Genomic DNA, 21,822 nt, shown 5'->3' on the forward strand with positions numbered 1-21,822 from the left:
CAGCCCAGGAAGGCAGAACAAAGGATTTCCTCTGAGAAGAGGGTGTTGCACCCTCTCCCTTTGGAAATAGGTGTGTAGGGCTGGGAGGAGTAGCCTCCCCCAGCCTCTGGAAATGCTTTGATGGGCACAGATGGTGCACATCTCTGCATAAGCCAGTCTACACCGGTTCAGGGATCCCCCAGCCCTGCTCTGGCGCGAAACTGGACAAAGGAAAGGGGAGTGATCACTCCCCTGACCAGTACCTCCCAGGGGAGGTGCCTAGAGCTCCTCCAGTGTGTCCCAGACCTCTGCCATCTTGGAAACAGAGGTGTTGGGGGCACACTGGACTGCTCCGAGTGGCCAGTGCCAGCAGGTGAAGTCAGAGACCCCCTCTGATAGGCTCATATCTCTCTTGGTAGCCAATCCTCCTTTCTTGGTAGCCAAACCTCCTTTTCTGGCTATTTAGGGTCTCCTCTGGGGAATTCTTCAGATAACGAATGCAAGAGCTCACCAGAGTTCCTCTGCACTTCCCTCTTTGACTTCTGCCAAGGATCGACCGCTGACTGCTCCAGGACACCTGCAAAACCGCAACAAAGTAGCAAGACGACTACCAGCAACATTGTAGCACCTCATCCTGCCGGCTTTCTCGACTGTTTCCTGGTGGTGCATGCTCTGGGGGTCTCCTGCCTTCACCCTGCACTGGAAGCCAAGGAGAAATCTCCCGTGGGTCGACGGAATCTTCCCCCTGCTAACGCAGGCACCAAAAGACTGCATCACCGGTCCTCTGGGTCCCCCTCTCATCCTGACGAACGTGGTCCGTGGAACACAGGAACTCTATCCAAGTGACTCCCACAGTCCAGTGATCCTTCAGTCCAAGTTTGGTGGAGGTAAGTCCTTGCCTCCCCACGCTAGACTGCAAACCTGTGTACTGCGTGATTTGCAGCTGCTCCGGCTCCTGTGCACTCTTCCAGGATTTCCTTTGTGCACAGCCTAGCCTGGGTCCCCAGCACTCCGTCCTGCAGTGCTCAACCCTCTGAGTTGGCCTCCGGCGTCGTGGGACCCTCCTTTGTGACTCTGAGCCAGCTCCGTTTCACAAATCTTCTAAGTACCTGTTTGGGTACTTCTGCGGGTGCTGCCTGCTTCTGTGGGGGCTCTGAGTTGCTGAGCGCCCCCCTCTGTCTCCTCCTCAAAGGGGCGACATCCTGGTCCTTCCTGGTCCCCAGCAGCACCCAAAAACCTCTACCGCGACCCTTGCAGCTAGCAAGGCTTATTTGCGGTATTTCTGCTTGGGAACACTTCAGCAGCCTTCAGCACGCCGTGGGACATCTTCCATCCAAAGGAGAAGTTCCTAGCTCTCTTCGTTGGTGCAGAATCCTAAGCTTCTTCCATCCGGAGGCAGCTTCCTTGCACTTCATCCGGGGTTTCCTGGGCTCCTGCCCCCCTGGACATTGTTGCGACTCTTGGACTTGGTCCCCTTGCCTTGCAGGTCCTCAGGTCCAGGAATCCATCTTCAGTGCGTTGTGGTTTGTGGTTCTTGCAGGATTTCCCTATCACGACTATTGTGTCCTTTTGGGGTAGTAGGTGTACTTCACTCCTACTTTTCAGGGTCTTTGGGTGGGGTATCTTGGACACCCTGACTGTTTTCTTACAGTCCCAGCGGCCCTCTACAAGCTCCCATAGGTCTGGGGTCCATTTGTGATTCGAATTCCACTTTTGGAGTATATAGTTTGTGTTGCCCCTAGACCTATGTTCACCTATTGCAACCTATTGTAATTCTACACTGTTTGCATTACTTTTCTGACTCTTACTTACCTGTTTTGGGTTTGTGTACATATAACTTGTGTATATTACTTACCTTCTTACTGAGGGTACTCACTGAGATACTTGTGGCATATTGTCATAAAAATAAAGTACCTTTATTTTTAGTAACTCTGAGTATTGTGTTTTCTTATGATATTGTGCATATGATATAAGTGGTATAGTAGGAGCTTTGCATGTCTCCTAGTTTAGCCTAAGCTGCTTTGCCATAGCTACCTTCTATCAGCCTAAGCTGCTAGAAACACCTCTATTCTACTAATAAGGGATAACTGGACTTGGCACAGGGTGTAAGTACCACAGGGTACCCACTATAAGCCAGGCCAGCCTCCTACAATGATGACATTCATTGTGGATAACCTATATCCGATGTTCTTGGTACGAAGCTTGGCCTTCACCTCCAAAAACCCCTTTCTAGAGGTCTGGACCTTGTTCACGTAGTCCGAATAAATGGAGGTTTTGCAATTCTCAAACACAGCCTTGTCGGTTTCACAAGCAGTCTGCAGGATACAGTCCCTATCTTTATAGCTTAAAAGGCGTGCAATGATGGCACGTGGAGGTGCGCCAGGCTTAGGAGGCGCAGCCAGAGCCCTGTGTGCACGCTCCACCGCAAACACCTTAGATAACCCCTCAGGTTGCAATAGATCTCTGATCCATTGCTCCACGAAACCTTCTGCCGTGGAACCCTCCACACGTTCCAGAAAGCCAACGAGGTACACATTGTTCCATCGGGATCTGCCCTCTGAGTCCTCCAATCTGGCCTCCCAACATCCCAACCATGGAAGTGACCTGCGCCATCTGTTTTCGTAAAGCGCCTACCTAGGTCTGCAAGTCCACAATAGACCCCTTCTCCACTTTGACATTATCAGATACTTTGCAGAAGTCTGCCTGAAGAAGGTTCACCTCCACAGCCACCGTGTCTATCTTCCTATCAATAGCCACCCTAGAGCCCTGTATAGCAGCCAAAAGTTCAGTGCACGAGTCTGGCGCTGCAGCAATGGGGTACGTGTAATGTATTGCTCCATAGGGTTCCCCTGTGACGCAGTAGCTTGCCGATGCCGCCCCATCTCACCATCAACTTAGAAAACATAGGATGTATCACCACCGTACCTGACACAGAGGGGCAGAGATGAAGCACCGTTGACCTGCGACACCCTTCAAATAATGCAAGTCAGTCGTCTGGCCCCGAATAACCACAACAACGTGCCACTATAATGTCAATATGTTCATGCCGCCAGCCCAGACCTTATACGATTCAGGTGTGGTAGATATATGCTGCGTCGCAGGTCCCGGATTCCTCCACACAATGGCGCCACACCCGGTCCACAGAGAACACTCCAGCAGTGCAGAACACACACACACACGCCAATTCTCCAAATAGCAACCTCCGCCGTGTCACCTCCAGTTAGCGCCACAGTCCGCTGGGCTGCCCCCAGCCACTCCGCAGCAGCCCAGAAGAAACTGTTCACTGCTGGGCACCCGGGCCCCTGCTCCTCACCATCCTCTGATGTTGTCCCTAGGCCCGACCACGGGCCGATCACCAACCCAGGGGGAAGCAGGTCAGGCCCCCTCTACAACAATGCAACGGGGCACGCTGAATTCCACCATCCCCAGCCACAGGACCGCCCATTCCAGGGGGTCCAGTGGGCCCACGAATCCGCCCCCAAGGGAGCCCAGGCACCAGCACAGGGTCCTGACAGGGAAGAAAATCCAGCTGGGACGGCCGAGCCAAGGCCTCTCCCGTACTCCTTCTGGCTGCTCTCCACGCAGCTTGGGTCCATGGTCCTCGCACCACAGAAATGGGGCTCACCAAAGGCCAAAAGCGGGATATGGGCCTATCATGTAGGTCAGAGCACTTCCCCTAGCCAATGGGGGGCACCCTACGGCTCAGGCACCCCAGTATTCCTTCAAGATCGGGCCGGGATGGCGGGAGCTCACGAGAAGTGCGTCCCGCCAGCCATCTTGCTTGGCCACCCCCCCTTGTATCTCAACATTGAACATTTTCAGAATCAACAATTAGTTGTGTTAGAGATTTCTCAGCTCCCAATAGGTATTTCACCATTCACACAATTATTCTTGTGTCAGCCAAGTTAAGATAAGCCAGGACTGCTTGTCTACAAGAGCACATCTCGAGCTGATTCCAGATGGGGCGCAGCCATTTTCCTTGTGTATCTGAAGTAGCACTGCAGATGTTATATACACTTATATTTTTTAACCTCCTGCCATGTACACTCTTAAACTTTTTTCTAACTCTTATATCCACTGCTATAGTGAAGGCAAGGTGTTCAAATCTTAACTTTAATTGCATAACTTGAACTCATGGTTTCCAAGGAATTCGAGTTTGCTAACCTGGTGTTCCCCTGCACCATTTTAGAGGTTTTTATGATTCTACCAGATTGGTTCAGATTTTCATCTCTTTGATGACCGTGGTAAACTTAAATGCCTAATGAGTAGAATAGACATGTTATCTTCTTGAATTAAGATTTTGCCCTGTAGGTGCATAAAAACAATCCAGGTGAATTGTGTTAACTAGTTAAGTGACAAATAATTCCAGGCTGATACACACGCCACTCCGTAAGGGGTTATTTAGCACCACAGTGGAATCATGTCGTGGATCTTGCATTTTCTTTACATATTGTTATTAATATTGTGCGATCAAGATAGTCATTAGTACATGTTCAGCATAATCATACAAGTCATTGTTTAGGACCAGAGCTGTTCATAATATTACTACAAACCAGGGACAGGTAAACAACACATCACCACAGCTAAAGAAACAAAAGTTGTTACCAAGTAAGTCTGGAGCATACAACACGTCACACATCTTTACTGGGAGTACAGTGATATCACAAACCCCTCATGCAGCATTATGTTGTATATAGAAGCCATGTTTCCAGATACAATAGCTTGATTGAGAGGAAATGTTGTTGAAATTACTTCCAGGAGCACTGCATCTTTGGTACCAATGTAGAACGTACCTTGCTAGGTTTTTTGTAATGTTTCACTCCAGTCAGATCACCGTGAATGGACACCACCCCTTTGTTCATGATATTGTTAATAGGCCTAATTTTACAGGTCTCTATCTCAGCTGGAGACCTTTTGCAATATTCATTTCTGATCAGCAATTAAAATGACAACTTAGACAAATGGATTCTTCATTCATGCAAGAATGCCCCAGTCAAGAAACACGTCCAAGGCATCTATATTGAGGTGAATGACCTACGTCATCACACACCATTATTATATTATGGAGTTTTTTTTTTTTTACTCTACAGAGAGGCCATGTCCATTTATCCTTCTTAATGGATCATCTATTAATTTAGGTTTGCTTCAGTCTGGAAAATCTGCCTGTGGCTTAATCTGCATGACTTCAGGAACCAATAGCCTATGAATGCTTAGAATTGCCTATTTTGTGTATACTTGTGTATATTCCGTTTCATCAGGATTTGGTTTTTTTCTGCTTGATGGCAAGGTCTCCAAAGTTGGAAAAAAGAAACGTCTGTACATTAAAAGTGTGCAAAATATGTTGGTTGATTCCAGTAGTCTTTTACTCTCTCTTACATCCTCCAATCACATTCAGAAATTGGCAACATCAGTTATCCTTTCTAAGTAACTGAGGGTGGACATTAGAAAAGTACAGGCACACATTTTGCTGTAAGTGTAATTCAGAATAGCCATTTAACAAATAAAGCCGTATTTGGTACTGTCACCTGGTTGTGATAAAATTAAGGTTGCCTTAAGAAAATATTCCAACCCTGCAATCAAAATTTCCTGATTCAAAGAGGTAAAATCAGTGTTTTGCTTTCTTGAAGACTTGTCACTTGAATGTTTAAATTATTCTTGGATGGATGGTGAATAAAGATATGTAGCATGTTAATGAATAACATGCAGCAAGACTAATAAGGCTGAAATCTTCCTGGGAGACTGGCCTTGGTTCCCTGGAGGAGGGATAATGAAAGATTTCTGGTGCACACTACAGATGTTTTATTGAAGTCAAGATTCCGAAGCATTCCAGCTAAAAATACTGCATAAAATATGACTAGAAATGGTCAGAAGGAACAGGAGGTGTATGCCGTAAAATGATTGGGAATCAATGACTATGAACATGTAAATGAAGGAGGATTAGATCCTTCAACACACCTGCTTCATTCATGATACTTTTCATGATGTAGACGTATATGTTGAATTCATAAGGTATCTTGTACATGCAGCACATGGTGCAAAATAGATGCTGCGACCATATGTCATATCCATTTCATGTACTCTTTTATGTTGCTATTTTTAATGTTATTTTTCACTTTACGAATCTAAGAAGATGAAACAGATTCAATAAAGCATGATATAAAAAATACTGAAATTATGGAAAATGTACTGATATGTCCACATTCATAAGTGATACATTCCTAGAAGTGTCACTGGGGCTATGTTGGAAAAGCAGTTTGTGAAGTAACTGCATACGTCATCACATGGTGGGTACCTAAAAAAAAGAAAAAACGTTTGCAGTGTCTTTCCCCCAGCTACCTATGCTTCAAACTTTACGACTACGTGCACTAGTCTTAAATGATGCAAAAGTGTTATTTTGCACACAATACCTAGGTTTTTCCATTGAGGTTGAGGGACAGGAAGACTTTGTACACATTTTTTTTTTTCTTGGGAAGAAAAAATAAAATGAATATTGCAACCTTAACATTTGGATTTACTGCATCGTAAAGCATCTGCACCAGCATAGTAAGCACCAGTGTATTGGAGGCAATATTCAGACGTTGTACTGGTATTGTGAAACAAGTAAAGTCTCTACAATGTCTAAGTGTACTCCTTGTATCCAGTGATTTACAACGTTCGGAGGGTACCATTTTAAAGTAACTTTACCTGTTCAATCAAGTATATAGTTTAATGTGAACATATAAGTAGACTTATATAAAGTTATTTGCTCAAAGCAATATATGCAATGTTATCCCCCACCACAGGTGAAAAACCTTTCCAGTGCCCAAACTGTCATGAACGTTTTGCCAGAAATAGTACACTAAAATGTCATTTGACAGCCTGCCAGTCTGGAATAGGTGCAAAAAAGGGGCGGAAGAAACTCTACGAATGTCAGGTATGAATTTCATTTGGCTTTAAAATTAACCATTGTTTCATTTATTAGAAACACATCTACGAAGATTCGTTTTTAAACCGCTTGCCTTTTCTGTTTTTTTTTCAGCATTGTACAAATGGATGTTTTCTTACAATGATATATTATTGTATAGAGCTCAACTAACATATTATTATCCTGGTATCCATTGTAATGCGTCTCCTTAAATGGATTTGATTCTACAAGAGCCAAGCACAGGTTAGAAAATACACCATCATTAGGGGAGAAATGTTGTTCTTTTCTCGCCTAGGGGTAAATATTGAGCAGGCTCCCCAAAAATCAAAGTGTACAAAAAAACCCTGTGAGGATCTATAGGCATTTGTTTTTTGATCAGACACGCCTATTTTTGGGAAGGATTTATGTTAATGGCTTGTGCATTTTCACAAGATTTTAAAATGTATGTTTTTTCTGCTGCCTTTGTGTACATAGTTCCATGATTTCACTTTTTAAAACTTCATCTGTTGTCTTTCTTCTTATGCCTTTTTACCACAGTTGTTGACCCTTCTGTAGTACTTTATAGAAGACATGATGAAATTGCCTACTGTTTGATGTAAATACAATAGTCTCTTTCTCTTAGCCTGCAGTGGTTACATGGGGCTTTGTGTATCCGATGCAGGGAAGCTCTGTTCAGTACTTTGTTACACACAAGAGCTGAGAACTACAGGTGAATTTTCATGTGCTGTAGTTCACATTACTGCTCTTGGTTGCTTCACTCCTTTTGACCTTTCTGGCTCAGTACAGCTTTTAGGTGGGCTGAACTAGCCCAACCTGTAATTGAAACTGTTTCACCATTTTGAGATTAGATTTGTCAATTTCTCTTTCAAAAGGAGTTGTCGATGGTTTGCGGAAGTCTTTTACACATATGCACTATAGGAAGTTGGTGCCTATAGAAACTTCTGCCTCTATCCAGGACTTTTACCTGATGTTTAGAGGATACTCATGGATATGCTTATAGATGTATTAATGATAAGAGACAGTATAACTTTCCTGCTTCTCAGCCTCCTGTGGTCACTTGATATCGGAGCCTCCAGCCCTGTGTGAAACTTCAGCTTACGAGGCCAGGAAAAGAAAATAACATGACGAAGAGAAAGTAGATGAGTTGATAAGTAGGAATACCATATTTAACCAAACAAGAAATGCTTCAGAAGCTCTTCCTCAGTGTATTTCTGAACTCCTACCTCAAAGATCTACATTTAAAATGTTTGTTTAACGTGCCACCTCATAAAGTAAATCTATTGATTTAGAAATGAACTTAAAGGAAAAAGCCTTCTTTCTGCTACTGAAGCTGAATTAGTTTTTTTGTATTCCATGTTTTACATAGTATTTGCACTTTGTATGTCTGCACATATTGACTGAATTTTTAGACCTGGAAGGTGGTGGTAAAATTAAGACATTGTGAGTAGAGGGTGTTAGCAAATTGAGTCTTTGCAAGGAAATTGAGGTGACAATACTCACACCACCTTCTCCCCACCCATTTTTTGGCAATCCCTCTTCATGTTTCCCCTGCGAGTAATGCCCTCATCTACTTAACTGGCCCCTTTCTAACATCAGATAAAGCAGATCCATTGACAATACATTTGCAAGATGCGCTTTTTTGTTTTTTACACTGACTGTACAGAAGTCTTTGTCCCAGAGGAAGTGGTTTGTGTACACAGACTGGTACACAGCTTTCTGTATGCACATGGTCTAAAACATATTTTGCCCTACGTTTAATAATGTTTTTTATTTTTACATTAGCTGATCTAACATATGCTGCAGTGAATAAAGAGAAACCTATTGCAGTTCTAGAACTTGGGAAAAATGAATGATGGAATATAGTTGTACAATTTTAATTACTCTTATATGGAGGTTATTGTATCCTAGAACATATTTTAAAACATGAGATGCAAGGAATGAGTCTGCATTAACTAAGAAAAAGTTAAGCCTGATTCACTTTTTTTCCCTAAAGATTCAGTCCTAATCAGACATGCTTCCACCTTTTCGCTCAGCCTTACCAGAGACTTTTTGGTGAGTCACTTAGGACGTCTCTGTCTCCACTGCTTTTTAACATCTGTGCAGTCCCTAATAGCTTTGATAATTTTTTTTGACACACAACCGATCATGTGCCTTCAAATCAGCTAAAAAATGTACAACTTGTCTCAGCATTACAAACGTGGATGTCTGTAAATTCCCTCCAGTGTACAGTATGTAGCTATGTCTACAAATGGTGTAATTCCATTTGGCCCTGATCTGAGGATCTGGCTCCCCCTACTCATAAAGTCAAGTCATTGGGTTTTGACCTTGATGAACAGCTTTCTTTGAAACATCAGGTAAAAACAGTCTCCTCAATTTGCTTTCTTAAGGCAAAACTTTAAAAGTTTTAAGTCTATCTTCTGAAACAGTTACATTCCCAAGTAGTTTAGTCAGGCTAAATTATGCATTCTAATTTATTCAAAATCCTCATTTAATTATTTACAGAGAATCTGACATCTGATAGTCAAAGCTGTATGTGGGCTGAGAAAATGCAGTTTTGGCTCACAGGCAGTGATACACCTTCTCTGGTTACTTGTTCAGGACATGGTTGTGAGCAGTGCTTAATTTGTAAATAGAAACGTGCCGTGCCCACAGCTATCCTCTGAAAAATGCGGTTGCTGCAATTAAATGTGCGAGCACGGAATACCGAGGCAGAGTAATCCTGAAGCCATCTCCGGCCTCTTTAATCCATTGACAGCCACCCCCTACCCCTTCAGCCTCACTCTTGCAGCTTTCTGCTTTCTCCATTTGAGAACCCGTTTAATTTTTCTCTTCCTCAGTCTTTCCCATTTGTGTTTTTTTTTTTTTTTGTTCGCAGTAAATGCTAGAGACAGAAAAATAATTTCCGGCCCTGCACCGAAAAAATCACAAGCACAAATTAAGCATTGGTTATCCGAGCTTTGTGTAGAAGGTACATGATTTATTATTACTTAGAAAAATCTCCTTTGAGTACATGCTTACAATGCTTACCATTCATTCACTTGCATTCCCGTTTCCATATATTGTTCGCATTACCTGCAATAAAGAAATCCAAGGTTCAGCAAGTGTTCATATGTGTAGATTCCTCAAGGTTTTCCCAAATTAACTGTTGAAATAGATATTGAGAATGGGGGGATAAAAACATCCATCTGTGTTAACATTTTCATCTGGAACTTTTGTCACAATGTCCAGTTTACAACATTGTTGTACCATTCCGTCTGCTAGACACCTCTGGCTAATGGTATATATATATATATAGGGTTTGTAGGTTCTCCAAGAACCTGAAGTACCCAGAGCCAATAACTAAGCTTCACTGCAAAATGTTTTTTCATTGTGTACTGAGTATAGACCAATTCATACAGTAAAATGGGTATCAAGGAAACCTATGTATTTCTGAAAAGGGCTTGAGATAGAGAATTTAGGAGCAGTGGCTATTTGTCCATATTTGACCCATACTAAAGTGATTTAGAGGACACTTGCACACTGGCTTACATTTGAAAGGCTCAAATGCAGCGAAACCCAGTTGGTGGTAATAAATATTCTACTATTCTATTTCTTACAATTAAAAATAGTACCTTACTCATGTGGGTAAGCCTAGTACAGACGACAGGAAATCGCACAGTGGGTAAAGTGGGTAACTGTGTATTTTGGGCCCTATCTCAGCCGGCACCTGAGAAACCTAGCAAACTTCCACATATTTGAAAACTAGGGGCCAGATGTATCATGATGGCCTTTTGCGATTCGGAAATAGCGATTTTTAAGAAATCACTATTTCCGACTCGCAAAATGCCATGTATCACATTTGCGAATCGTTAATAGCGATTTCTTAAAAATCACAAATGCTATTACCGAATTGCAAATTGCGATACCGGCCCCATTCGCACCTATCTGCAAATTTTTTGCATTTCCAAAATTGCGATTTCTTAACTAGAAATTGCAATTTTGGAAATGTAAAACCCCAAAATTATTTCACCATGTGTGCTTTACATGTAAGTTTTAAATGCATTTTTTAAATTTGCACATGGTTACACCAAGTTCAACTTGGTGGTAAATAGCGATTCCTAAATGCCCAAATCGCATTTAGGAATTGTTTCATACATGTGCTAAGGAATCGCAAATAAGGACTCTCAAAACAGGGTCGCAATTTTTAGGAATAGCTATTTTATAGAGTCCTTAAAATTGTGTTCAGAATGTCTTTCATACATTCTGAAATGGCATTTTGCATTCGCCAATGCAAAATGCTTTCATACATCTGGCCCTAGATCCCTGGGGGAATCCAGGATAGGGTGACTTGTGTGGCTCTCACCAGTTTTTTTTTGTTTTTTTTGTTTTTTAATAGAAGCACCAGCAAACCTCAAGCTTTAACTGAAAAAAAAACATCTTCCTCACATTTCTGTGATGGAAAGTTCTGGAATCTGTGGGGAGCCACAAACTTCCTTCCACCCAGCATTCCTCCAAGTCTGTGTGTGTTTTTAGTAAAAGTTTAAGGTTTACAAGGCATTGTGTGTTAGAAAATGGAGTCGGATCCGTGCGAAGCACACCACCCTGGACTCCTCTAGATGTCTAGTTTTGAGAACTGCCTGGCACTGGTAAGTGTTCCCATGTGGTGGCCTACTCAAGCCCAAAAAGTGTAACCATGCACCATTACAAGTGAGAAACATTGGGAGTTAGTCACAGTCTCCTGGCCCATATATATGAACAACATCCAAAGGAATCTGATGTTCTCTCACTTGCTATGGGGATGGGATGATTTATTCTGCAGGGGAGAGCAGAAAGACAGAGGCATTAGGGGTAAGGGTGGGGCCCGATATTAGGATGGGCCAGACCCACCCTATTATTTCATTAAAAAAAATATATATATTCCTACCATTCATTGGGCTGTGCTTGGTGGGACTTGACAATTTGCATTACTTACTGTACACCGATGTGCACAGCTATCAGAAATAAAACATAGTGTGCATGACTAATTAAAAAAAAAAAAATAGAGGGACCACTGCAGGTGCCATTTTAAATTGGGCACACCTATTCTTAGTTAGTTTAACTATGCCTATGCGCACGGCCACGCATCAACAACAATCTTTTGTAGTTTGAACCTCACCGATGCACACCGCATAAATCATGTAAATAAATAAGCATAAGAGCTCTGCAAATATTACAGTAAGATATGAGGAGAAAAGGGGAGGAGGACAGGCAGATTAGAATGTACATTTGAGATTTGAATGTACATTTTCCTGTCAACAGTGACATGCACACTTTTATTTGACATTTACAACTTTGATGAAAGCATTTTGTGAATTATCTGAGTATTACTTTCATCATAATTTTTAGGTTATAGTAATTATATTTGTAGTACAGATTTTACAGTGCAGTTTGAACCTCTTGCTTAATTCCTACGAGCCAAGGATGAACCTTCTATTCCATGGACCAGATGGAAAGAAGTGTTTTTGATGTACATGAAAGCTATTGATGGTGACCGCTGAGAAGTAGAAAATCGTTTTGTTTAGGGTCGGAGGGTGAAGTAACATTTTGAACTTCACTTAAATTGTTCCTCAAGAAGGTCAGGGAGAACTCTTTGAGGAGGCTTTGTTATGCGTGGAGCACAGATTTAAACCCACTTCGTTGAATAGGTTTACATTTTTCACAAGGGCTCAACGTGGTGGTGAATCTTTCAATGATTTCTATGAACTTTAATTTTGGTGGTGAATGATGAGATGATCAGAAAACAAGTAATTGTAAATGCGGGCCTCGAAAAATCATTAAAATGTTACTAGACCTGCAGGTTGAGTAACTTTAATAATCTACTTGACCTAGCATTAATATACTTGACCCGTAAATGCATCTCAAATTGTGTGGTCCTAGGCAAATAGTTTGCAGAGTCTCCTTTTTCTCTTTCTCACATATTATTGCGCCTTGAAATGTGTGAGCTCAGCATTTCTGCAGTACAAGGAAGCCTCTTTTGTTTAAGTAGACTAAAGCTTGCTGCACGTATCACAAGAATCTAGCCCACATATAGGGGACGCGTGACCTATGACTTGTTTTAAGTTTACTAATAGCATTGCCACCAGGGCAGGAGTGTTTCTCAGTTGGTTTAAACACTCACTTTTAATAAATATATTATTAAACCATGATGTAGCTGCACACTGTCATCTACACACTGTAAATTTACAAAAATCTTTCCACTAACTTGCAGCTTCACTGATAAAACTATACAGTGTATTAACAAAGTGTGACAACTGGGTTTCAGAAAATACATACTTTGCACATCAACCCCTAAAGTAGTCTGATTTGTTTTCATCCTATTAAAATATTTTTTTCAACACACAGAAATAAAAAAAATGGGTTTTCACAGCTACTGAAATAGATTTTAAAATTGTTGTACAGTTGACTTTTCATTTAAATTTGTGTTTGGATAAGCCTTTCACCATATAGCCTTTTATTTCACACACTAAGCACTCAGAACAGCAGGTCAGAGTTCACCTTACAGAATCGTGGAATTCTGCAGTCAGAAGGAAAATCAATTGTAAGACTATTACTTTTGACCTATTTATGTGAACAAAGAGCTAATGTGGCATACAATAACAAAAGGTAAGTGTCTTTTATTGCTTCTCCACTTTCTGGCTGAACAGAACACCTGTTCTTTGTCAACTCGCTAGAAGGGGCGAGTCCTAAAAATAGCTGAACCTGATCAAATATGACTCACCATAGGAAGTGGTCGAGTAGATTTTTCGACCCCTGAAATGCAAGTAGTAAAAAAAATACTAGAATAGCTGATTATTGGGAGATCTTAAATTGCCGGATGCCATCACCACTGCTAAGGTGTCCGAAAATTGGATGAAATCCATTCAAGATAACATTTCTAAGAGTGTAAATGCTGTTGATGAGGTTTGGGTTGTTAATAACAGTTGTGCTCATATCGGTGCCCAAAGAGAAGGAAGGAACAGTGATAAACCTACAGCTGCTTATAGATACCGAAGTTTTAGTAATTTAGCATCATTTTCACAATGTCCTGCCATTGAGAAAGAGTGCAGCAAATGAGGCAGGATCAGGCACTTTGCCCAATGTGTGTAAGGACAAGAGGAAGAGTGCTTACTCCTCCAAAGGCAGAACTGCCACCATAAGAGAAGTCTCTTGTGTGAAATGTGGGTGTGGTGAGACCAGCAGTGAGAGAAAAAGGGATAGTATCTGTGAACACTCCCGGAGAAGAGAGTAAAGTTAGGAAAACTCCCATGTGCAAAATTCAAATTCTTAGCAAAGAGTTAGAACTCAGGGCTGATACTGTGTCTTCTCAGGTCAGGTATTGTGGCTGAACGTTTTGACGGTTCAGAAATCATTTTGATGGGGTGCTCTGTTGTTAACATCTCTTTCGAAGGAAGAGAAGCACACATCAAATTATATGTGGCAGAAAAGGGAGTCATTGTATTGGGATGGAGAGACCAATGGAAATTGGGCATTGTACATAATCCATGCATTAAAGAACCTGTTCATGTAATTGGTTAATATGTCAATGGTGCAATATTTGTGTCTGTTACCAGAGGTGTTCTCTGTGCAATTAGCTACGTTATAAGATTATACTCATTGCATTAAGCTCAAGCGTGGAGCTCAACCAGTCGAACAAAAACTAAGAAGTATGCCTATTAATGTGAGTGATGAACTTAAGTGTGTTAAACAAAATGTTGTGGTGATGATATTGAAGTGGGTTCTTCCAAATGGGTGCCCTCCTCATAATTCCCATAATGTTGGCATGTAAAGCACACTTCTCTAAGGCTATATATTTATCTTGGAGCACTCAATGCTAATATTGTTGTGGATTGTCATCCACTACCAAATATTAACGAGGTAGAGTGAGCATGTTGGAAGGTGCTAGTGTATTTTCCACACAGGTTGTCATATCTCAAATTGAATTAACTGAAGACTCTAAAAGTCTGACTGCATTTATCACCCTGCAAGGTTTGTTCCTATTTAAGAGGATGCCATTCTGCCTTGAATCTGTGGCATCTGTGTTTCAGAGGGTTATGTTCCACATCTTTGAAGGCATGGAAGCATTTAAGTGTTTTTAGGATGCTAGCCTTATTTTCTCCAGTAACCTACATGAAAATTTGGCGCGTCTAAAGAAAGTGTGTGTGCATGTTAAAAAAATAAAAAAATTAAATGGGCTAACCTTGAAGGAAAGTAAGTGCAAATTATTCCATGAAACAGTGGAAACTTTGGGGGCAGTTTGTCCAAAAAAGTGTGATACCAAAAAAATCTTTAGTCAACGCCATTATGAAGACACCACTACCAGAAAATAAAGATAGTTGCTTTGGTTTGCTGGGTTGTGCAAATACTATAGTAAATTTATCATCAAAAACTTGTTTTTCCTGGTTAGTTCGCTTAATGGTTCCGTTTTAGTGGCAAAGTTTGTTTGGACTGAAAGACAGCAACAAGTTTCTAAACTCATAAAGACAGAGATGATTGGGGCACCCACTTTGAAACCTTTTCATATGAAAAAATCTGCACTATTACAATGGATATAAATACGTACAGGGTAGGAAAAGTATTATCACAGCATAGTGGAATGTAGCATTGGTTTCCCGCACTCTAAGTGATACTGAAATATACTATGCTGTGATAGAGAAGGAACTGTTAGCATGTGTATGGGCTGTGGAACATTTTCAAAACTATGTGTGTCTTATTTCATTTTGGGACCTGACCACAAGCCTCTTGTAAACGTTTTGCCTCCTGGAGAGGGGTGTAATGACACAGCATGTATTGCACGGTTAATATCTAGGATCCAGGAGTTCAACTTTAAAGATGAATATGTCCCTGGAAAGAAAAATGTCACAGCAGACTGTCCATTCAGACTTCCTTGTACTGAGTGTGCTAGTGCAATAGATGACACTGAAGTAATAGCTAACATAGCTGATGTGATAGCTGGAAAATCTGAAGGTGTGTCTGAAGAGATGTAGAAGGTTGCTATGGAGGGTGACTTATTATTGAAAAGTGTTATGGGACATGTTAAATAATTGCAAATGAGGAAGGAAATTTCAGCAGAATTATTCCCTCATTGGAAGGTCGGGGTTTGAGGTTGAAGGTGACATGTTGTTCAAAGAAGGAAAACGTAAACCCCCCTCTCAGTTCGAGGGATTATATATTATCTGTAGCCCATGAAGGACATTTAGGAATGCCAGCCATGAAAAGATTGGTAAGAACATTTTTTTGGTTGGCAGGACTTAAAAGGGTATTAGGCAGAGTGTGAAAAAATGTTAAGTGGCATCTACACCATTGAACCTGGTTGATTGGCCGAACATTTTGTAGCAAAATGTTGGGTTTGATATCTCAGGACCTTTCAGTTTTTTTTCCCCTGAGACTGTTGATTTGCCATGGTTGTGATAGACTACCATTTGAAATCGCCAGAAGTAAAGTTGGTGCCTCAGGTCACCACAGCTATTGTGATTGCATTTCTCAAAGAGATGTTTGCTAGAGCAGGGTATCTTGAAGTTCTTTTCACAAATAATCGAGTAAAGTTGAAGGCGTTTACGATGGAGAGTTTCCTTAGATACTGTCATATTCTTCACGTCACCACTGCTGTGTATGAACCTCAAGGTAATGGTCAAGTAGAAAGATTTAATGAAAGATAACATCATGTGGGCATGTGGATTTGGAGTGGAGTGGAAAAATAAACTAAGGGAGAAATTATTGTTGTATGATATTACTCCTCACACCACCACAGAGGTTAGTCCTTTTAGATTGCTTACAGGGAGAGATCCTTTTTCCAAATCATGCCCTTTGTGGTTTAAAAAGAGGCAAAAAGTAAAGGATGGGGAGAGAAGTGAGGAAGAGGTGGCATTGAGAGTGGAAGAGAAACGGAAGAGGACTAAACAGGCATATGATGCCAAATGGAAAGTTAGAAGACCTGAGATTTTGACCAAGGAAAATTACACATTTTGCAAAGCTGTTTGAGTGGTCAGCGTCAATAAGAACAGTTTAGTCACTCAAGAAGGGAAGGTTTGAAATGTCAGGAGAGTAGCTAAATGTGAAAGTAACAATAGTGAAGGGTCACATCACCCATTGTGAAGAAAGTCAGCTTGGGACTGTGGCATCGAGAGTCCACTATGGAGCTTGTGCCAGGCGTGTTCCTTGCAAATTTGTTGACTATGTATAATATTTTTGACTTTGTGTTGATCATTTTTCAGGTATTTTCTCTTATCTGTATATCCTTTCTTTATTTTTTGTGGTGGTTTTTCTATTACTTTAATTTCTTTGTTCTTAAAGGGGTAAGGTGTTATTTTCTATGTAGTTCCCATTACAATGTTGTGTGTATCCAATTCTGGCCTCATGCCCGCTTTCTGTTCTCCAGAGTTCTGTTATAGAACTGTGGAGATGTCTAGGCAGGCTGGTACTGTGCTGTCTCCAATAAACTAAATGTTCGCTGGCATGTATGGCTGTTGATGAACATGCCCTACATACTCCTGCCATCTAGTGTTGGGTCCAGAGTGGTGCAACATGTTTCCCTTTGAAGAAGTGTTTTGAGTCACAGCATCGAATGAGTGACTCCTCTCGGTGATATTGCGCATGGGCATCGACATCCTTTTCTCTTTGCAGTTTTTTCTCTGCCTTCAGGCTCGGACATGTATGCCTCCGCTCTGTCTTTCGACTCCGTTCGGGTTTTCCATCTTTCCTTTGTGTACCATCGGTATTAGCACTCTCGCCACTTGCATCGAATCGGGCCTCAACCCACTGTTCTCTATGTGACAGTGCCTGTCTCTAGCCTACATTCCACCTGGCTCTGGCATTGACAGTAATGGTTCCCTGATTGAACGGACTCCATTTCTCTTCTGTCCTCGGTGCCACGCCAAGTTCATGCACACTCATCAACACCTGGTGTGCAACCTCAGTCACTCTCCAGACCACTGCAAGGCTGACTGTGATGCCTGCAAGTCTTTCTAGTTGAAAAAGGTCCTTCAGGATCGGCGAGCATGTCTGCTGGAAATAGCTCAGAAGACACCCGACGCACCCCAGACCTCTTCGGAGAAGAGCTTGTTAAGGAGGAAGAAACCTTTCCCATCCAGGACAACTCTGAGTTGGATGTGGAGTTCAACATCGAGATCCAAGAACTTTCCACTGCCCAATGTGTGCGTACTGTGGCCGCTCTCCCACAAAACCCTCCAAAAAGTCCCTGCAACCTATAGCGTAGGTCACCGGTCCACCACTGCCATCTGCCCATGGTCCGTACAGAAAAACTGTTTCGGCCGCCCCACCTTCCGGCTTGGTGCCAAAAATGGCTGCAAAGGCTAAAGCCACATCATTGGCTTCAACCTCTGCAGCTTCAGACTAAGAGATCGTCTCAGTGTCAATCCGAACCTCAGGATCGAACCCAACAGCCACCAGCTTCGACTTTGCGGCCGACCAAGGTTCCGTAGCACAAGAAAGCCTTCAGAGCTGAAAACCTTGGAAACCAAAGATTCAGACCAGTCCTCCACCAGCCCCTCTCCAGTTGAACTTATTCTGGAGAAAAAGTATGCTAGTCAGCGTAAGCTCCAAATCCAAGAAGGCACAGGTCAGATTATAGCCTCACCTTCCTCTCCTGTGCTTCCATAGAGGAAACTCTCTTCAAGAGGCTCTGGATGCTCCTGTCTCTTCCAAAAAGAGGACAAGGCTACTAGCCCACCATGCTGATCTTCTCCCACACCCCCACCTCCTCTTCTTCCTCCACCTCCTACTCTTTCACCTCCTCTTTCCTCCTCCTCCTCTACCAGTCTTCACCTCAGTCACCTATACAAGGGGATCATACACCTCAGGCTCACCACAGTCTTACACTGGGGGACCCACTTGACATCAGGGCACAATTACCACCCAGTTCGATAGTGGCAACCACTGCCCATAAATGGGCTAACAGTTAAGCCACCGGGGGCTTTCCTCCTACAGAAAAGAAGAGCAAAAGGATTGATGCTGCAGGAAAGAGGGTGGCGGCACAGGCCGCAATCCACTGGTGCATAGCCAATTCTCAAGCCGTACATTTAATACAGAGGGTGTGAAAAAAAGGGGGAACAAAACAGGTGCTCAATGAATGAGTAAGGCACAAAGTACAATTACGGTGCACTCACAGGGGAAACACCCGAACCCCTTTAGTTTACATGGTAAACAAACATTTAAAAAAACAATGTAAGGCACTTGTTAACAAATGAAAACAATCTAATAAAAAATGAGATATGAATATCACACTTGTTCTTAGGCTTAATATAGACATAAAAGTCTGAATATTGCAAAAACAACTCTTGAGAAAGTTAGTCAGTCTTTTTTGGATTTATTCACAAAGTAATTTGGAATCCACGTATTGGTGAAGCTTCTTCAGAAGAATGCGTCAAATCCATACGATGCACCTCATACAAATTTCTCGGTACAATGTATACATAGTTCCTGAAAACACAGTCCACTGTTTATGGGATCTTTACATCTTAAATAACCCGCCAGCCAACACGTGTTTTCGTTAACTGGAATAACCCCAACGACTTCAGGGCTGAAATATCTTCAAAACACAAACTTGAAATAAACAATGCCATGAAAACTGTATCAAAGCCAAGCCACCACGTTGTGAATATGAGATCAAATGGAAAGAAACTGGACGCTGCAGATAGGAAACCAGAATAAAAAAAGAGAAAACCAGGGATAAAAACCCAGAGCGATTGTTATGCAAATTATTAGTGACACGTGATAACACTGAAATAAACCCAAGAGACCACCCTGTGGGTCCACAATGCTTACATGTATAATAACAACATCCGTACCTTAGTGTATTTATATGGACCATATGTAACCATTACCTGATAGAAAAATCGAAGATCACGTTTATGATCCAGAATGGAGAACAATGCTGTATAAGCAACTCTCTTAGTACAGGTAACCACCAATGTCAAGCATCAACACCAACTGTTGTATATGAACACAGACAGAATGCCACAATGTATCTAATGGCACGCAGAAAAATCGAACAAACAAAGGACAGGTCAAACCAGAAAATATATAATAACTCTATCCTCTCGCAAGCTCACCTGCATGTAGAGTATCTTGATAGCTTCAATTTCAATCAAAATCTGATTCGCGAGTACGCTAACCGGTCCGCCATAAGGAAATATTTAAGTAGTCCACGTGAGCATACACATAGAAAGCGGACTACTGTGGGGAGGACGATAGAATAAAAATAGAAAACTGACTGGTATTAATGATTTATAAAAATCTTGCGGTGAAAGTCAGACTAAAAGAGGACAAATGGATGAGAATTATATTAAGACTGTTTCTTCTGCTAACTCACCTCTGAAATGAGTATGTCTAAGTGCATGAGTTTCCATTAGAGTCTGATTCGCGAGTACGTTAACCGTACCAATAAAAGAAAGTTGTTGAATAAACTACACACATAAACATTGAAAATGGACTATTAAGTAGGGTACCAGGGGATGAACATGATAAAATACACATAAGAACTAAACTAATGTCTGACTTGTATCAGGACCATAATGTCTATCAATAAAGGCAAAGAAATATTTTAACGCGAATACGCTCAATTGACAAAATGAGAGGAAATAGTATAAACAAATCATGAACAAGAGGTAAGTGTAATAGCTGGGAACAATCATCATGAGGGAACTATTGTTACTAAATTGCTAAAGGTCAACATGACCTATTGTGTAAATCACCAATAATATATTAACACCAAATAACTAATGAAATCACAAACTTGTGTGTGTGTGTGTTAGTAAAGTAACAGAAGCATAGCGATCGTAATTTCAAGAGTTATTATAAAAACATTTTCCCTGTTTGTATATACAAACAAAAGCAATTGAAATCAATCATAACATACAATCAAAATTAAATAAAAATAGTAAATATTTATCTATCATGAATAAACATAATACCAATACATTGTAATGAAATGTCCCTTTTGATAAAATAAAAGGTAAACAGCAATATGCATAAAAAAATATCAACAAATCTATAAGATCATTATTCAGAGATATATGTGTAAATTAATAACATCGAATTTGTCTTCCAAAAAACACTCCAATTCTCTATCAGTGTTAAGGCCCATTTCAACCGCTTTAAGTCTCATTATCCAAATTGCCTCTTTTCTACGTAGAGTAAGTTCCCTATTGCCCCTTCTCGCATTCCTTGGAATATGTTCAAAACCAAAAAATTCAAGAGATTTGCGACTACCCTGTGACTCACAGGCCAAAATGTGTGTCACTACAGGATATCTCCTAAATACCTGATCAGTTGTTACTGAAAACTCTTTGGTACCATGACAGGCCCAACGACATACTCCACAACGTACACATTTGAAAAAACCTCCCTATGCTTGGAAAGGCAAGTGTTAAGGGGTTTTCTCACTGTGAAACTCTAGGGCTAAGAAAATTTCGCAAGGATCTGCCCTTTCAGAATGTAGTAACCACCTTGCCCGTTATAAAGTTTCTCAAAGTCATATCCTGATATAGAATGCTCCAATGTTTGTTAATAATCCTACCTAGGGCCAAAGACGCACAAGTATAATCTGTGACAAATCTCACCTTACCAGTTTCAGTCTCCAATCTGTCTTGGCTCCTAGACATCAATGTGTCACTTCTAACAATATGTCTGACCCTATGTTGTGCCTTCTTGATCACATTTTTAGAGTAACCCCGTTGCTTAAATCTAATACTCATTTTATCAACACAATTCAAAAATTAATTATCCTTGCTGCAATTACGTCTAGCTCTCACCATCTCCCCAGATGGTATTGATGTAATCTGGTGTTTCGGATGTGCACTTGTAGCATGTAAAATAGAGTTGCAAGCCGTAGCCTTGCGAAATAATCTACTATGAATCCTGTTGTCTTCTGTAAAGAGTTCAACATCCAAAAACTCAATTTCCTTGGAACTGTATTGATAAGTAAA

General features: G+C 41.3%; 1 protein-coding gene across 2 annotated transcripts in view; it reads left to right on the plus strand.

Moving 5' to 3' along the window:
• The window catches only part of ZNF131 (zinc finger protein 131), a 124,208-nt gene that overhangs the window by 89,742 nt on the left and 12,644 nt on the right, over positions 1-21,822 (plus strand). For both annotated transcript variants that reach the window (XM_069221490.1, XM_069221489.1), the window contains one exon: positions 6,762-6,892. In XM_069221490.1, the coding sequence (XP_069077591.1) occupies positions 6,762-6,892 (131 nt within the window). The remainder of the gene's footprint in view (positions 1-6,761; positions 6,893-21,822) is intronic.

The sequence above is a fragment of the Pleurodeles waltl genome, chromosome 1_1 (assembly GCF_031143425.1).
Source record: "Pleurodeles waltl isolate 20211129_DDA chromosome 1_1, aPleWal1.hap1.20221129, whole genome shotgun sequence".
Lineage (NCBI taxonomy): Eukaryota > Metazoa > Chordata > Amphibia > Caudata > Salamandridae > Pleurodeles > Pleurodeles waltl.